Raw genomic sequence first — 17,638 nt, forward strand, 5'->3', positions numbered from 1 at the left:
TGCTCCTTCTTATGTTCTCTTATTTCCTTTTCAGTCCTGAACTTTTACCACCCTAAACCTCTAGCATTATACTGTCATTGGTTCATAAAGAACAACTAACACATACAGGCTAAATTGTTCCCTCGCTAACTTGATTCTTGGCTGGTGTAAGGGTAAATACAAGCCTGAAAAATAATGATAATTAAATTAAAATTTTCCCTGATGCCACAAGGGGAAGAGAAAACCCCCTTCTCTTTAGCATTTCCTTTAGGAAACTTGAAATTATAAATGACGTCTGTTTATTTCAATTATATAAAAATCTTTTAAGTTAAATAAGCTTCTTGCCATCCCGTGAATGTCTTTCTTAGAGGCCTGGGTGACATTTCTTTGAAATGTGAACATCAAGGAGGATGTTGTCCTGTCCCCCTGTTTTTGTGGGAATTTAAGCCTAGGCATATAGATCCATGATGTAACTTCCTGCCCATCATAAAGATAGGAGTTTTATTTAAAATATTTCTGGATAAGGGCAATTAACATGCATGTAATGGACTGTATCTGCCTGACTGTACAAAAGGGTGAGATTGATTTCTTTGCAATCTCCTTGGTGGGTAGCCTATGATACACATCATAGTCTGTTTTAATGCTTATTCAATTTTAAAACTGTTTTATTCTTTCTTACATTTTGTGGAGAGAATTAACTAGGTTGACAGGTGATTCTATTTTTAATTATGTTTCCCCAACAATTTGGTGATGAGAATAGGATACAAATGGTAATTCTTGAATTAAATGGACCAGCTAAAAGTCTTGTGGTCACAAACAATCTAATAAGAGACCCTGGATTATAAAGTCTTTCTTCTAGGACTCTGCTTTTTTGAAATACTATCTGGATGAACCACTCTCTCAAATTCAAGATTTTATTATTTAGTAAGCCAGGGTAAATGGGCTCTAAAATCCCATCAAGATCATGATTAGGTTTGATGGTGAAAAATATGGGAAGCCTGCAGTTCTTTCTCTTAAACAGGTAATATCTCTCTGTTATATTAGGAATACACAGGAGAATCTAGTCTTCTGGGATTTTTTGCACGTTCTAGGAGGGCCTAATTCCAAGCAAATTAAATACTTGTATTTATTGGATGGATATCATTCTAAGAGGAAAGTTAAAAATGATTTAGATAAAGACTGGGAAGAATGGAAGAAAACATGTGAGAATTCAAGGGACTTTCTCTTTCACAGAGGCCTGTCTTCCTTTCTCCTGCTGTCTCTGCTCCTTCTGCCTCTCCTGTCTCTTTATTCTTTAAATTTATAGCCCCACACTTGGGGATGTGTACTAGCTAGAGTGTGGAATTCTGCAGCCAACAGATTTTGCTCATTTGATGGAGGAAGCATTTGGGGGACCAGGAGATGACCCAGCACACCAAAGATTAGCCACCATCCTCCACAACTGTGGAAGAACTAAGGGTTTGGAAGACCCACTGAAAGAGACTGCTCACAGCCTTTCCTCTAAAGGTGACCTGGGAGAAACCACAGTGTTACAGAGAGAAGACAGGTGAATCCCCTATTATTTTCCATCAACAGTTTGTTGATACTTTTTCAGGATTTAGAAGCATGGATCCAGGGGCGGATCAAAATTATCCCTTGGTTCTATTCTATCCATCTTTGTCTTGGCTTCTCTTGTTGGTTATCCAAGCTGAAATTAAGGAAAAGGGAGTAGAATGGCAAGGATGACTATTACTCAAGTCTTAGCAGTAATTACTTGGTTTGGGGACAATCTGAACAAATATGAAGAAGAAAATAAGAAGTTAAAAACTGCAGGTTAACTGTTCAGTTAAGACTATTTACAAAAGGAAATAATCTCTATAGTGGTGACCAATCTGTGAAGGGAACTGAAGAGAAAACAGTATTTTATTATTGCAAGAGGCTGCAATACTGGAAGAGGAATTGGAAAAAAAAAAAAAAAAACCTCCAAAGGATGTAGAAATTGCAGAAATAGGAATCAGGAATGTCCAGAAGGCTAAGAAATACCTGGCAAAATGGTTTAAAATTGACAGACTGAGGAAATTCTGTGGTAGGAACTGGTGAAATGTATGTTTCAATAACTTTCCCTTTGGCTAACATATCATTGCTTTTTCTGGTAGATAGTAGTGTTACTTATTCTGTAATTTCCCCAGAAATTCCTCATTCTCCATCTGGTGATAGATCAATAGAGGTCATTCGTAGTTTGAATCAGCTTTATGCTTCTTTCTTTCCTTCTGTGGTTCCAACCTGAATAGATCCTGTGACTGAGGAACACATTTTCTTAATTTCTCCTGATTGTCCTGTAAGCCTATTGGGGAGAGATATCTTGTGCAAATTAAGACTACCATATTGTATATTCCATTTGGAGTGTCTGTGAATTGCCCTTGGAAAAAGTATCTGGTTTGGTTACTGTGTGCCTTCTGAAAGAAAAGGGATATAGCAGGGAATAGCAGGCTTATACCATGCTGGAAAAGTACCCTGAACAGAAACAAATCAATGTATTACTTTGGGCCCAAGGAATAACAACACTGGTTTAATCTGAGATGTAGAACCAATAGAAATCACTTATCAGAAGCATAAGTCATATGTCGAACAATATCCTTTGTTGAGGGCTCAATTAGAAGGAAAAAAACAGTTGTAAAAAAATTAGAAAAACAAAGGATAATTATAAAAGAAAGGGCACTCACCCTGTAATATTAATACTGCCAAATTCCCAGTAAAGAAGTAAAGTAAATATGATAAAGATGGTTGACCTTTGTACAAGATCTTTAGGAAATAAAATTGTTCCATTAATGCCTGTAGTTCCTAACACCAGAACTATTAATAACTTTGGTACCATCCTCTGCAAGGTTTTTCTCCAATCTATCTATTTCTGGTTGTTGTTATTGTTGTTGTTGTTTTTCCTAGTTCCCCTCATGGACAAGTCTAAATCTTGTTTACTTTTACTTATGAAGGAGTCCAATATTAATGGCAAAAAAAGAAAAAAAAAGATACCTCAAGGATTTCAGTCCTCTCCTACTATTTCTCCAGTCATTTATAGGAAAACTTAGAGAAAGCTCTCCCACCAGAAGGATCCATAGGTACTCAATATATGGATGGTTTGCTGGTAGAATCAGAAACTAAAAAGCCAAGCAGAGCTGATGCTTTGCCTTTGTTACAATTCCCTCCATTCACAAGGACACAAGGCCTCACGAGATAACTACTACTGTCTAAGGTAAATTATTCAGGGTATCTGTGGATGGGGAAGGCCCCAAAAGGATACAATATCGGAGCCAGCCCATTTTGCAAATGAAATACCTTATTAAATAAAAACAACTTAGCCAATTTGGGGGACTAGCAGGATATTGTAGACAGTGGATTCAAACCTTTGCAGAGTGGGCAAAACCTCTGATAGAGCAACTGTGTGATGATTGTTTGGTATCGTCTCAGCGTTGGGGGATTCTGAATTTTGAAAAGGCTTTCTGGTTGTGTTGTCATGAAAATAAGGGCACCACTTTTGGAGTTTTAACTCAAAAGCAGGGATTAGACCACACTTTAATAATGTATTTCTCAGTGCTTCTGGAGGCCAGGGCCCTGGGGATACTGGGACTCTGCGGTAGCAGCAGACAGACTTTTAAAAAGGCTCAGGTCCTTAGATTGAGTCACTTGACTTACTCCCATGTCCTATGTGCTGTGAGAGCTATCTCACAAGTAAGGTTCCAAATCTGTGGGTATGCCATCAGACTAGTTATAAATGGTCATTAAAAAAAAAAAAAAATACTGTTAGGAAATGCAATCTCTTAGATCCTGATTTTTGGTTTTGTTTTGTTTTGTTTTGTTTTTACCAGATCCTAATCAATTAGATGATCACAACTGTTCAATGGTAATAGAAGAAGACACTAGGCCCTGACTTGGTTTGTCTTATATTCTTGTTCATAATATTTGCACATGGGTCACGTACTCAGGATAAAAGTGGCCAACGTAAGGCTTTGCATGGTACGCTGACTTCTTATGAAATTTTGGAAGCTTCTATTTTGCCTAGAACTAAGGTTAGCACAAGCAGCCTCATCAATAGCAATCACAAGAACTGCACCCCCATATAATATGTGTTTGTTGTCTGTCATGCAACAGAACAAATTTGGGGAAAAAAAACCCAGAAAATTCTATACTTTGAGGGGAAATAAAGTATCTCATGGAAAATTGATAGCTGACTTGTTAAAGGCTGTACAACTGTCTGCTCAGATCAGTAACATCTTGTAGAGCTCACACGGGCAGAAATGAAAGCTTCTGAGGGCAATGATTTTGCTGACAGAGCTTAAAAAGCCACTGTTAAATGTGGCGGATTTCAAACTTAGAAGCCTTGCATTCAATAAAACAAGCAATTTTTATTAATTTCCAAAATATGCTTCACACACAAAAAATGTACAAATGTATTAGAAAAGGAGCTACAAGTAATTTGACTGAGCTCTAGGAATTATCTAACAAAAACATTCTTAGGCCACAGTCCTTATTTCTTGGTTAGTAATGTTGTGTCATCAATATAATCATCTAAGTAAAAGAGGGATTTTTAAAGGCGCTAGACTCTTACCACATATACCTAAAAGATGAAGTTATTCACAACATATTAAAGAGATGAAAAGTTTGCCAGCAGAATTCTTTACATGCCACTCCCAAGGTCTGTGTAGGCAGTTTTCCCCAACCAACTTCTCTAGAATTTTGGTGGCATTTGGATTTCTAGGAAATGTTTCCTGTGGAATGTAAGAGATTTTGTCTAGTTATGGTATTATGATATCTGGATGGTCTGAATAAGTTGTTTCTCTCTTCAGATGCCAATGCTCAAGCCGTGGTAAAGTCTCTCTTCATACAAACATTTTCCACTTTGGGAATACTAGAGCATAATGAATCAGAGAGAGGAAGTTATCTGATTTCTACTGCCATCCAGTATGATGCAAATATTGACAGATTCCTGTAAGATCAATCAAATGCATTTGCTAAAATTCACCAATATACTAGATTAAAATGGCCTAGAACTTTACTGCTAGCTTTGTGAAAAATTAGAGCAACCTCTGCAAGCAAGCATAATATTTTTCCCTTTGAACTTATATTTGTCAGGCTTATGAATTTGGGTCAGAGATCATGTCCTGTACCCAATTTAACTGAATGCTCTCATAAACATGTTCAATACTTCAAAGGGCTTCTTTCTTCCCCAGAAGTCCTGAGACATAAAGTTATAAGGTAAAGGACCTTGAAAGACCCACCAGAACAAGTCTGCTACCTCTATTGACCAGGAGATTCTGTCTACCTAAAGCTGTTGTAGAGGAAAGATAGGCTCTTCCCGTGCTGGAGGGACTCTTTCAAATGCTTCTGATCACCCATACAACTATCAAAGTGAAAAAAAAAAAAAAAAAACCAAGGGAGACCCAGGCTTGCCAAGTGAAGCCAGCAGCATGTAAAGGGTTAGGCAGTGGTTCTCACAAAGGACTTGAAAATTAAATTTTCTAGAGCAACTGATGATGGCACTGAACTCAACTGAAAAAAGGTATTCTAGCTAATGTATGATTTTCATGGACTACTTTACTGTATTATTCACAGTGGTGTTATTTCAATCTTTTAAAAATCACATTTTATTATGGGAAAAAAAACAAGCTATTTGTTAAACTATATTTTTCTTTCTGTACTCCCAGTAATATGTCCCACAATCACTATTCCCAGACATCTCAAAATTGTATTCCCAGTGGCCAAGACAGCCTTAATGTTCCTAAACTTTAGGAGTGTTTTCTTCCTGACTACAGGGTCCTATTCTACTTTTTTTTTTTTTTTTAGAGCCTTTACTTTAGAAAACTTGGAATTGTACATCTTTTCCCTACACTTCAAGAAGCAAGTTTTTATAACCCAAGAATGTGTTTCTCAAGGAGTGGGAGCCATCCCTCTGAAATATAATCATGAAATGAATTAGCACTCTGATCTTTCTGTCTGCTCAACTTTGATCAGCATCTATTAGCAGACACAGGTGACCTATTCACATTGACTAATCTCCCACCTACTGTTCTCCAATACTTTCCCTCTAGTTTATCCCAGCTTGTAAAACCCACCCCACCTTTTATTTCAGTAGAGTTGAGTTTAATTCTTCTTCCTTATTGTAATGGTACTGACTCCTATTTCAATAGTCTTGGGCTCTATTGCAGTAGAAGTCAATAGTCTCGAATAAAGTCTTCCCTAACTGTTTAACTAGTCTAGCATAATTTTTCTCTTACACCAGTAGACACATGATCTGGACTTCTCAGTCCAGCCATCTAATTATTGGCAGAGCAAAAAGTGAGATTATCTTCTTATTAATTTTTAATAATACCAGAGTAAAGTAACTAATACCCATCCTGATACTCACTTTCTAATTTTGACATAAAAAAAGTTTTGTTAACTTGTTTGGTAGGATGCTGCAAAATGAAAAGCATTTAATTAGAAGACAAACAGAAATCTGTTTTTTTACAGACTAAGCTGCAGAAGACAGGTTTAATGCCTTGATTAACTTTGAAATAACAAGTTCTCTCCAGTCCAAGTGTAGATAAATAAAAGTGAATGTCTGTTATCCACAGAGATTTAATTTACTGTTATAATAATATAAATATTGATTTTGACCCACGCAAAACATGCCCCTTAGGCTGGGTTTGTCCCCAAGACTTAAAATAATTAGAGTCATGTATTATTAAACACTGGAAGTCCAATATGTACCCTTCAACAGGTGCTTCATAATAGTACTAGATAATGGTACTGAGTATCTTTGTGTTTCCATCTAGGGAAAATTATTTGGGAAGATGGAATAACTACCAAAGAGCCTAGATTATCTTGTAAATGTAATGTCGCTTATGTAATTGATGAGAACTTAGGAGAAATTTACTGGGACTCTCAAGAAATAAACTCTTACTGAAAAATTAGATTCAGGCTCCAGGGTGAAGCTACTCCTTAGGCTTGGATTGGTAAGATTTCGTAAGGAGCTATAAAATAATACAATAGACAGTGAATCATTTGAAAGTGTAAGCAATATAGACAACATAGCAATTTGTAAAACTAATGTATGATGAAAGAGAATATTTGACCATTGCTATTCAAGAATTTGCTTTACCCATTCACCATTGGTACAACATATTTAAAAGTTATTCCTCCAAGGCTAATATTGTACTGAAATTTTAAATTCATCCTATTGTATTCCTGATAATTGCTTTGCTTTGTATTTTACTGTGAATCTGCTGTATATTTAGATGACTGCAAACTGCCCAGAGGAAACTAGAAACAGCAATAGAGATGATTATAAAATTGTAGTTTTATTATAAAGTAGTCACAAAAAGAAAAATTATAAGTGCAAATATAAATTAAAAAAAAAATTTCAAACTGTCCTTGGTTCCAAAAGGGAAAGGAAGTTTTCCTACTTTTCCATTTCTTTTTATCATTTCCTTTAGAAAACTTAGAATTATAAATGCTTGCTTTCTCTGTGTTTTTCAGGCTTGTTTAAATGTTTTGAACACTAAACAAACCTCTTCCAGTTTTGCACCCCAAGAACGTCTTTCACGAAGGCCTTGGAACCATCTCTTCGAAATGTGAACATGAAGAAAGACGGCGCCCCTTCACCCTGCTTCTGTGTGTGAGAGTTAAAGCCTAGGTGCTTTGCTCCAGGATGTAACTTCCAGCTTATCATAAGGAAAAGAGTTCATTTTGTTTTACTTTTGATAAGGATAATTAACATGTATGTAATGGTTATACAAATGGGTGAGATTATTTTTCTCTTTTTGCAATCTCTTTAACAGATTGCCTATAACGTGTGTCACAGTCTGGTTTAATCCTTAATAGTAAAACTGATTCATTCTTTCCTACATATAGTGAAGAGGATTCACTTTGTTGGTAGGTGATTTTATTTTTAATTATATTTTCTTAACACTGATATCTCACTTGAAACTATGCTCTTTGCATGCAGCCTCAATGGCTAATTCCTCCTGACAGCCTCTCAAGCACTTTAGTTTAGACTCGAATTCTAGGATTCACCTACTTTGGACAACTTTCTATTCAGCTCACACCCTTTGACAATAAAGGGTGCTTTTTTTGCCATGGAGGAGGGAGTCTTACATCATTCTCAAATGAGTATTCAAATGGTTTTAGTATGTTATTTTTGTTTGTTTTTTGGCTTTTGGGGTTTTTTTTAGAGAGAGAGCATGAGGGGGAATGGGCAGAGGGGAAGGGAGAGAGAGAATCTTAAGCAGGATCCATGCTCAGCACAGAGCCCAACGCGGGGCTTGATCTCACGACCCTGAGATCATGACCTGAGGTGAAATCAAGATTTGGATGCTTAACTGACTGAGACACAAAGGCACCCTGGTTTTAGTGTGTTTTTAATATGCCTTTTTGAACCTATTACCTATAAACTTAAAAAAAACCCCAAAACTTCTCTAATACATGTTTGTTAACAGGCTGAATAACCCCAGAGTTCATAACACATTCTAATCTTCCTAGTTTGCCCCTTTGTGCTAGAATAAAAGAGTAAACTCCCTAAATAAGTGCACTCAGAAATCTTTCTGAAGCACTCAAATACAATATGAAATATAGGATGGGATCTATAAAATTTCTATTAGGCTTAATGCCTGATTTTCTTTATAATCACTCTAGGCATATGTGTGCATCCATTAGAGATAACAGCTATATTCCTACATTCCAATATATCTTTTTATATCATACAAATATGTAACATTTGCTTTTTATGGAAATATATTTAACATTAATTCTTCTAGTATAGTACTATCAAGGGTGATTTATATGTTAATTTTGGATACATGAAATTCACTACACATGATGATGGCTGCAAAATATTAGATTTAAAAAAAGAAAAAAGGAACAACCCTGAAACCTTGAAATATCACCAGTTGGGTGACATCAGAAAGTGGTGATGCCTCACATCATTTGGATGGTTATTAACAAAAAGACAAAAAAGTAACACATGTCGGTGAGGATGTGGAGAAAAAGAAACCCTGTATACCTGGTGGGGAGGTAAATTGGTACAGTCACTATGAAACAGTATGAAGGTTTTTCAAGAAATTAAAAACAGAACTACCAAACTATCCAGCAATCCCACTTCCAGGTATATATTCAAAGGAAATGAAATCAGTATCTCCAAGAGGTATCTGTACTCCCATGTTCACTGCAGCATTATCCACAACAGCCAAGCTGTAGAAACAACCTGTGTCCACTAGCCAATGAATGAATCAAGAAAATGTGGCATATTATACGATGGAATAGTATTCAGCCTTAAAAAAGAAGGCAATCCTGTCATTTGCAACAACATGAATGAAACTGGAGGACATTATGCTAAATGAAAAAAACCCAGACAGAGAAAGACAAATACTATATGGTATCACTTACATGTGAAATCTTTTTTTAAAAAAGTCAAACTCATAAAAACAGAAAGTAGAATATGGTTGCCAGGTGTTGGGGAGTGGGGGAAATAGAGGTTGATAAAGGGGTATGAATTTTCAGTTACAAGGTAAGTTCTGAGATCTACTGTACAACATGGTGCCTATGATTGATAATGCTCTATTGCTGTCTTGTATAATTGAAATTTGCTAAGAATAGAACTTATATGTTCGCATCAAAAAAAAGAAAAGGAAAAGGTAAATATGTGAAATGATGGAAGGATGAACTAACTCGAGGAAAATCCTTTCACAATATATACATATATCATCAAATCATCATGGTATATACCTTAAATACTTAACACTTCTATTTGTCAGTTATATCTCAATAAACCTGAGAAAAATAAAAAGAAAAAAAGTGAATCAACATATGGGAATAATAATAATATATTGCTTTAAAAATAATAATTCATAGAGTACTAGGAATGACAGAACTGCATAAATGTTAGCTCATTTAGGTAACTGAGAAGTCAGTAATTGTGGCACTTATTTCATTCATGGATTTAGGTTTCGGAAGTTCTTATTGGCTAATTCGAAAGCATAAGGTATATGAGGGTGTCTGTCAGTTCTTATTGCATACACAGATAGATTTCTGTATCAACATTTGTTTTTAGGAAAGAGAATTTGAAGATCAAGACCTTAGCACATATATCTTTATATTCAGCTATGTGTGCCATACTTCATTTATATTTTTAGCACTCTAGCAAGGTGCAGTCTTATCATATTTACTATTAGTGGGAGGAAATCTAGCGATTTATATTTTGTTCCAGTTTCTTTTTTACAACCACTTTTGAAATACCTACCACAGTACAAATATTCCTGATTAAAAGGAGAGAAACACTAACTAGAAAACTTTTTTTATTTTAGACAATTCAATCCATGCAAAAATAAATACACACACCAAAGCAAACAATAACAAACTGACTTTTTCTTTAGTAAAATCATCAGTGTTTTCATAATAGAAAGATGTAGCTATAATCACAATGAAGAAATGATGAAGAACCATAAAAGTAAGCTATCTGTATATTTAATAATTTGTTGCTAGAAATCAACATGTCACAGAGACTATTTGCATATTGTGGCCTAAATAGTTCTAAAGTCCCAACGACATATATTTACTATTGCCCAACAGCAAGTCATTTTCATGACTACGCATTAAATCTTGTCCACAGGACGAAATAGTTGCTGCTGTCAGTTTGATTTTTTTTCCCTGGATGTGATAGCAGTGAATGCTGTTGAAATTCCCACTACTAGAGAATGAATGGGCCCCACCCCCTTCCAATTCATAAATTGAAACCTAATCCCCAGTGTGAGGGTATTTAGAGGTGGAGACTTTGACCAGAAATTAGGTCAGGAGAGCTGAGCCCTCATCAGTGAAATTCAGCCCTTATAAAAGAGGCCCCGGAGAGATCCCTGGCTCCTTCTGCCTTGTGCAGACATGTTAAAAAGATGGCCATCTAAGAATCAGAAGGTCAGTCCTCACCACAGATTCTCCTGCCACTGTGATCTTGGACTTCCAACTTTTGGAACTGTGAGAAATAGATTTCTGTTGTCGATAAACCACCACGTCTATGGTATTGTTGTGACAGTGGCCCGAGTGAACTAAGGCATCCATAGATCACAGTATGTCCTTGCCAATGTTTGCAAAGATACCTTCTCTGCTCACATGTCTCAGTAAGTGTCTTGGTGCAGAGGAACTTTGCCTCTCGTACTATAATTCATGCAATACCTAGCAGTGTTAACACAGGCTCTGTGTTAGGTATTTTGGGAAAGCCAAGATGAGTAAAAGATAGTCACTGTTCTCAAGGAACTTAAAATGATGGCAAACATGCGTGAGTGAGTGAGTGAGTAAGTATTTGTATGTAGTGGAGGAGGGCAAGGAGAGTGCAAAGCAAAGAGCAATAAGAAGAGATTTTTTTCCTTGTTTTTAATAACTCTAAGATAAGGGATGGAGAATTTTTCTCACTGGTCAATTTTCTAAGCACTTTTTATTTATACTGTGGTCAGCAATCTCTTAAATATATTACCTTGTTGCTATATTTAGTATATTCCCTGCTTTCATTAGCCCATGGTGTTTATTGGTATTTAGATTTTTTCATTATTAAGAGAGGAAAGTACAAAAGCAAATTTGGGAAGGTACAATTCCCTGGATGTAGAAGAGTTTGCTCAAGGAAAATACCATGTGTAGTGGTCTGATACCAAAAAGAGTGGAGCCTAGATTTTAACAGAGTGAATCACTGAGTAGTTTAAAAAAAAAAAAAAAAAACTTGGACAAAGTAGTTTGTCAAAACATATGGACCAATGAACTGAGAGCAATAACAATAATCTATAACAAAGCAAAGCTATCTTTTCTAGAAAGCTAATATAAATATTATTTATTAAAGTATTCTTAAAATAAATAAAATATTAAAAAACTATATTAACAAAAGTGTGTGTGTGTGTATGGGTGTGTATTTACAATTAAAAAAAGAGAGAGTTCCCAAGGAGGGGTATTGCTAGTCTATCCTAACACATACCTGAGAAGGAAATTTTGCATAGTACACTGATTTTTTAGAAGAAATTAGAATTTCAAAGTAAGAGAATTAACCATGTTTAGATATCCAAAACAACATTTCTACCCTTAAGTTATTTGTTCAAATACAATGTCATTCAATCAATATCAGTGCATATTCATAAAATTTCCATAGGTATCTTAGAAGACTTTTTTTTTCTCATCTTTTGTTTTGCAAGTTTTCACCTAATTAATCTTTACAGTGTCACCATGAATTCAATAAGGAAACAGCAAAGCATGTGAGAGAAAAGGCAAGAAAAACAAAGAGAATCACATGCTTGACCAAATGCCTAACGATCTTCTTTTGATGCTATGAGAAGGGTGGACTAATTAATCAATGTCCTCTCCTTTTTTATGCAGATGAAGTGAAGGTTGGAGGTGAATTCAATGCCAGTAACTGCCTTATCATCACTGGTAGTTCTCTAGAATTTATTACATCCATTTTTACTATCAGGTGAATATACACATAAGTGTGAAAAAAAGCACATGGAAAACAATCTGGAGAAAGTTAATGTTATTTTTTTTTGAAAGTTAATGTTATTTTAACAGCCTTTAAAAGATGATAGCATGATTGTTCAAATCTATTACCTGAACTTTTATCAGCTGCCTAAGTTCATATTCTGAGATCTTTTGACACTTGTCACTATAACACCATGAAGTTGCCAGGAATAAAAAATGCTGTTTCACAAAGGGGAAAAAATGCCTTCCAAGTAATTCCATTGAAGCAAAAATGAATGAGAAACAGAGACAAGTGTATAAATGGGCAATTGACTATGGGACAGCAAATGGCAGAAGCAACACATCTCTGAATTGCGAATTTCGGTTTACAACTTAAGTAGGCATTATTTTAGGAATTTTCATCTGATAAAACTATATGGAGAATTCAGTATTGCATATGATGTCCAATTACAACGCATTCTCTATTACTTAATAATTTTATTGCTGATAACTTCATCATGAATATTTCTTTGGAGCCAAAGTCTCAAGGTGAAGAAACATAGCATACTTAAATTATTTTTAAGTTACTGTATTGCAAAAACTAAATGCTTTGTACTTCAGAGAAAGTAATTACAAGAATGGTTTTTAAAAACCTTTTGTAATTAGTTCCTTTTTTGGAGGGTTATTTTAACTATTGAATGTGTTATGACTTTATGGACTATATATATTTTTTATGGAATAGAATATGACAATTGACTTTACTTTTTAGAACTTAAATATTAAAAGAAAAGGAGAAAAAAAATGCCACATATTTCCAATGCTTAATTTAATCCTATGACCTAAACACAATAGGTTGGTATGTTTCATATCTGGTTAAATATTTACCAAAGTGATGTGTCCTGTGTTTATTAATGAGAACTTATAAATTTAATATATCCTGGGTTCATCCTCTTATAAGATAATTGCAAATACTATGATATTAATTTTTTGTTAGATGCATGCCTTTTTCATGATTTTTACTACATTTTTTGACTTTTAGCTATCAAATCTTTTAAAATAAATTTATTTATGAAAATAATTTCGGTGCCAAAAGTTACTTACTAGCATATGAATCAAACTTAAAAATCAAAAAGGAAGGAGTTCGCAGATTAATAAACATTGCTAAATAAGATGTCTAGATGGAGACAGTTTTACCTGTTAGAAGAGTATCATTTAAAATAAATTATTTTCATCTGGGGTTTTAAAATAAATTCTTGACAGTTAATCATGCCATGTATATAATACTGTTTTTAAACTTGAGCAAGATGATCCCTTTCCTAATCTCTTCCCCATGGAGGGTCTTCCTCTGACCTTTCCTTAATTCTCCCTCAGGGATGGGATAAGTCTGCCTAGTGCCTGCATCCCTCTCCCACTTCTTCCAGATCCTAGACTAGCTTCCAGCCCATAGTGTCATTAGTACAGATATTGGGAGTAAGTCTTTCAAACTTCTAGAGTAATTTGACAGAGTAATTTTGTGTGGTGAATTTCATAATAGAAAAATAATGGGATTGTATTTATATGTGTTTTTATTTCATTTTTCTAGGAATTTATTTTTCCTTCACTTTATTAAAGTATCAGTTTAAGATGGATTGGAAATAAAAACAAATCTATTTTACAGTTTGTTTGAGAAGTACTGTCCTACAATTCACAAGCACCCAGTACCCAGAATTTCCCTGCTACCTGGACCCGTGTGAATCTCCTTTCCAGGTGCTTATTTCCAGGACCAGAACATAAGATCCCTATGTGCACACTTGGACTGTGGGAAGTGCTTGCAGGGGGGTGTGGGCACTTCGAATGTTTAGGCTGGGAAGTCCACGCGCATGGTGAAGGATGGAGCTGAGGTTGGTGAGAGTGGGTGGCAGCTGTAGGCTGGGGCTAGGAACACATTCGTCCCATGACTTCATGTCTCCACAAGGAAACCACACAAGTCCTAGAATTCTAAATTCAAACTTGTCTTTTCAGGTCTCCATGAAAAGGTAGGAGGATAGAACATACTATATTTAATGATATGTAGCTTCCATATATAACTTCTAATATTTAGACATTTGATACATGAGTTTGCATTTATTTGCATTCTTACTCTGGGCCCTGCAAATGCCCAAATGGGTGGTTCTAAAGTTGGGAAAGTTAACCTTCTTAAGAAAGATGCTTCAGATTCATTCAAATTTATATCAGCTTCTCTGGTGGATACAAATCCAGTAAGTTCTATTATTACAGAATCTTAGAGTTCAAAGGAACTTCTGATCTAATTCTAGCACTGTAAAATCTCTGTTAGCTAGTCAGCTGGCTTTTATTTGAACACCTCCAGGAGTAGGTGCTACCTAAGTTCTGTTTCAGTCATCCTGATGCAAGAAAAAGAGTTATATGTTCAGAGAAGTGTAATTTTGTTTCTGAGGGAGAAAAGCAAGTTTGAGAAACACTTTCTGGTTACAGACAGAGGAATATGGAAGAAAAATGGGAATCACATAAGTTTTTTAAAATTAATACAACTTCTCAGAGTGAGGAAATATAACAAAATAGAATTATGACACAAAAAAAGGGACAGTATAACAAGAGGAATGTGAGAAGAGGAAAAAACGTAACTTTTGCTTCTTTTTCCTACCAGCAACAGAAGGAGACTCATGTTAGTCTGTGACATAGAGCTATTTCCATTTGACTATTTACTTCGGTTAGAAAGGCACTTCCCATCTATACAGTTGTTCTCTATAGGGTCTTCTGTTGTCCAGCTAATTTTAGGATTATCTTCTTCAGAAAACCAATTGTAAGCCTATTTTTTTTCACTTAATTATCCCATGCTTCTCACCTCACCTGCTATTTGATTTCATTCATTCAATACAGGATTTTTAAAATTCATTTAAAAATCTCCCCATCCCTGTCTTCCAATAGGAAAGGAAATAAGGGCATCATATGCACTTGACAATTAAAATTTTGAAGTGGGCAGCAAAACCACTAATAATTTTTTTTTTTTTTTTGAGGCACCTGAGGTCAAGTGAGGATGGTAGGTATGCAGAAATGGAGGAGTGTGGTGAGAGACAGTGTGGCATGTGTGAAGGTGGGAAGGCATGTAGATGCTTCAGCTGTTATGGGAGTGGGGTGGGAAACAAAGGCATAACCCCCCCACCACCACCACCTAGAGCAGGGTCCTGGATTTAGACAGAGGTTCTCTTGATTAAGGAAGAATTAGTTTTTTAAGATGTATGGCTGTATTTAAAAAAAGAGTTGTTTTATTTTCTCTCAGAACCTAAAAATTGTAAAGTTATTGCCCTATTTTTTCTTTTTTACTTTGAGTTTTGTAAAAAATTAGCTCTATATCATTACAATAAGGTCTGGATCTGAATAATGTGTGTATGTGTATGCACATAGACTCGTGCTACTCTCACAGTCTTAGGGTTTTTTAAACATAGTGTATTTCTTTTTCCTTTCTCTCTCCTAGCCCTCCCACATTCTCACTAGGGGACCAATTTATATCTATTGATTGAACGGTCTAAAGGTAATGCTCATGGAATGAAGCTTTAATTTTTATTCCCACTGGAGATGAAATACTCAGTGTGAACTTTGATTTGATGGGTTAGGGAAGTCCACTGCGTTCATAAAGTCTGAATTGAAAATCAATAGTTATGAAAGGAATTCTGAGAGAAAGTGTTCCTTAAGTTTTTGAGGTTCACAGCACAGAACACAAGATAGTGTCCCCAAAATATTTTTCATGCCACTATCAGAGGTAGATTATCGGAATGAATAGCCCAAGGACTGGGGAATAAATAAGTTCCTAACATTTCCTGTTTTTAAATACATGAACATTGTTTTAGCCCACATTAAAAACCCTAGTTGATCTACTTCATCTATTCAGCCCTAAACTTCAGATCTCGACGGCTAGGTATGATTTTATGGCCAATAAGTGAACCCAGCAGTCTGAAGTACCAGTATCAGAGTCCCCGGGACCCATTTTATACTTATTTTTTCATTCCTTTTTTAAACTCTTAAAGGCAAGGGTATTTTCCAAGATAAACCCTAATCAACCACTCTGCAATTTTACTGTGAGTTTCCATTTCTGGCAGGCTTCTGTCTGGCAATGGATTCTAAAAATTCTGTTTGGATCGAGTACCTTAAACCTTGCTGAAGAACTAATAAATACTGTATGTAGGTTGATTATAATAACCAAGATACTATGCTTCTTCTGTTGGTAGTAGTGGGAGGGACCAACTAAAAAAATAAAAGAAAAAAGAATAAAAGGGTAAAGTTTAATAAAGACCTGATAGGCAAAGTCAAGAATGAGATGGTGAACACTTACACTTGGAACACTGTCCTGGGGTCTCCAACTTCACCTCCATCACCAATCGTCAAGGTATCATAGCCAATCTCCAGGTCAAATTCTTCAAAATTTATCTGTATAACCTAGCAATAAACAGAGACAAACATCTCAAATATATTGCAATATGTCATAAAAATAAAAGTTTGGGCAGAGAACATTTAAAATGCATATCAGACTTACTGTACTTATCTATATAAATACCATGGCAACAGATCATGTCGGACTATTCCTAAAATTCAATCATTATAATTTTCATGTGATTTTTATTTGCTGTAATGTACCTTCTGTAATAATTTTTCAATGAAATGGCATGGCTTCTGTTTATAGAACACTCTTACTTGAAGCATGATTAATGCAAATCTACTTTGAGACAGCTTTATAAAAAGTACATGTAGGTGGAGAGTGGTTTCCATACATTTGCATATATTTTTATAAAGCTAACATGAAAAAACTCAGAGTGTGCTATTTCCATTAAATAGTAAAGCTTAAAAACGTTAGACGTTAGAACTAAATTTGAATCTAGATCACCAGATTTAAAGGTATCAGATTTATTTTTGTGTATTCTTTGGTAACAGAATCCCTCAGATGTATTATAACATGCTAACAAAACTGGGAGCAAATTATACCACAATAAGTAATTTAGTATTATTTCTTACTAAAACATACTCACGCATTCATACATTGTTTATACATCTATGCAAAAATTCATATTTAATAAAATTGCAATTCTTAAATTAGGAACCTAATACAATATTAAATAATAATGTAATTAAGAATCAGTACAGGAAGAAATTACATAAATACTGTCATATATAATCATGCCTTGAGCAAAAAACAGTTAATAATAAAATAATATTCATCATCAGATTAAAAAAA

At 35.1% G+C, this 17,638-nt stretch overlaps 1 protein-coding gene across 3 annotated transcripts in view; it reads right to left on the reverse strand.

Moving 5' to 3' along the window:
- The window catches only part of CSMD3 (CUB and Sushi multiple domains 3), a 1,201,062-nt gene that overhangs the window by 549,868 nt on the left and 633,556 nt on the right, over positions 1-17,638 (reverse strand). For all 3 annotated transcript variants that reach the window (XM_035011782.1, XM_035011781.1, XM_035011780.1), the window contains one exon: positions 16,742-16,845. In XM_035011782.1, the coding sequence (XP_034867673.1) occupies positions 16,742-16,845 (104 nt within the window). The remainder of the gene's footprint in view (positions 1-16,741; positions 16,846-17,638) is intronic.

Source organism: Mirounga leonina, unplaced genomic scaffold (assembly GCF_011800145.1).
Source record: "Mirounga leonina isolate KUSES-001 unplaced genomic scaffold, KU_Mleo_1.0 Mir_165, whole genome shotgun sequence".
In the NCBI taxonomy this organism is placed as follows: Eukaryota; Metazoa; Chordata; class Mammalia; order Carnivora; family Phocidae; genus Mirounga; species Mirounga leonina.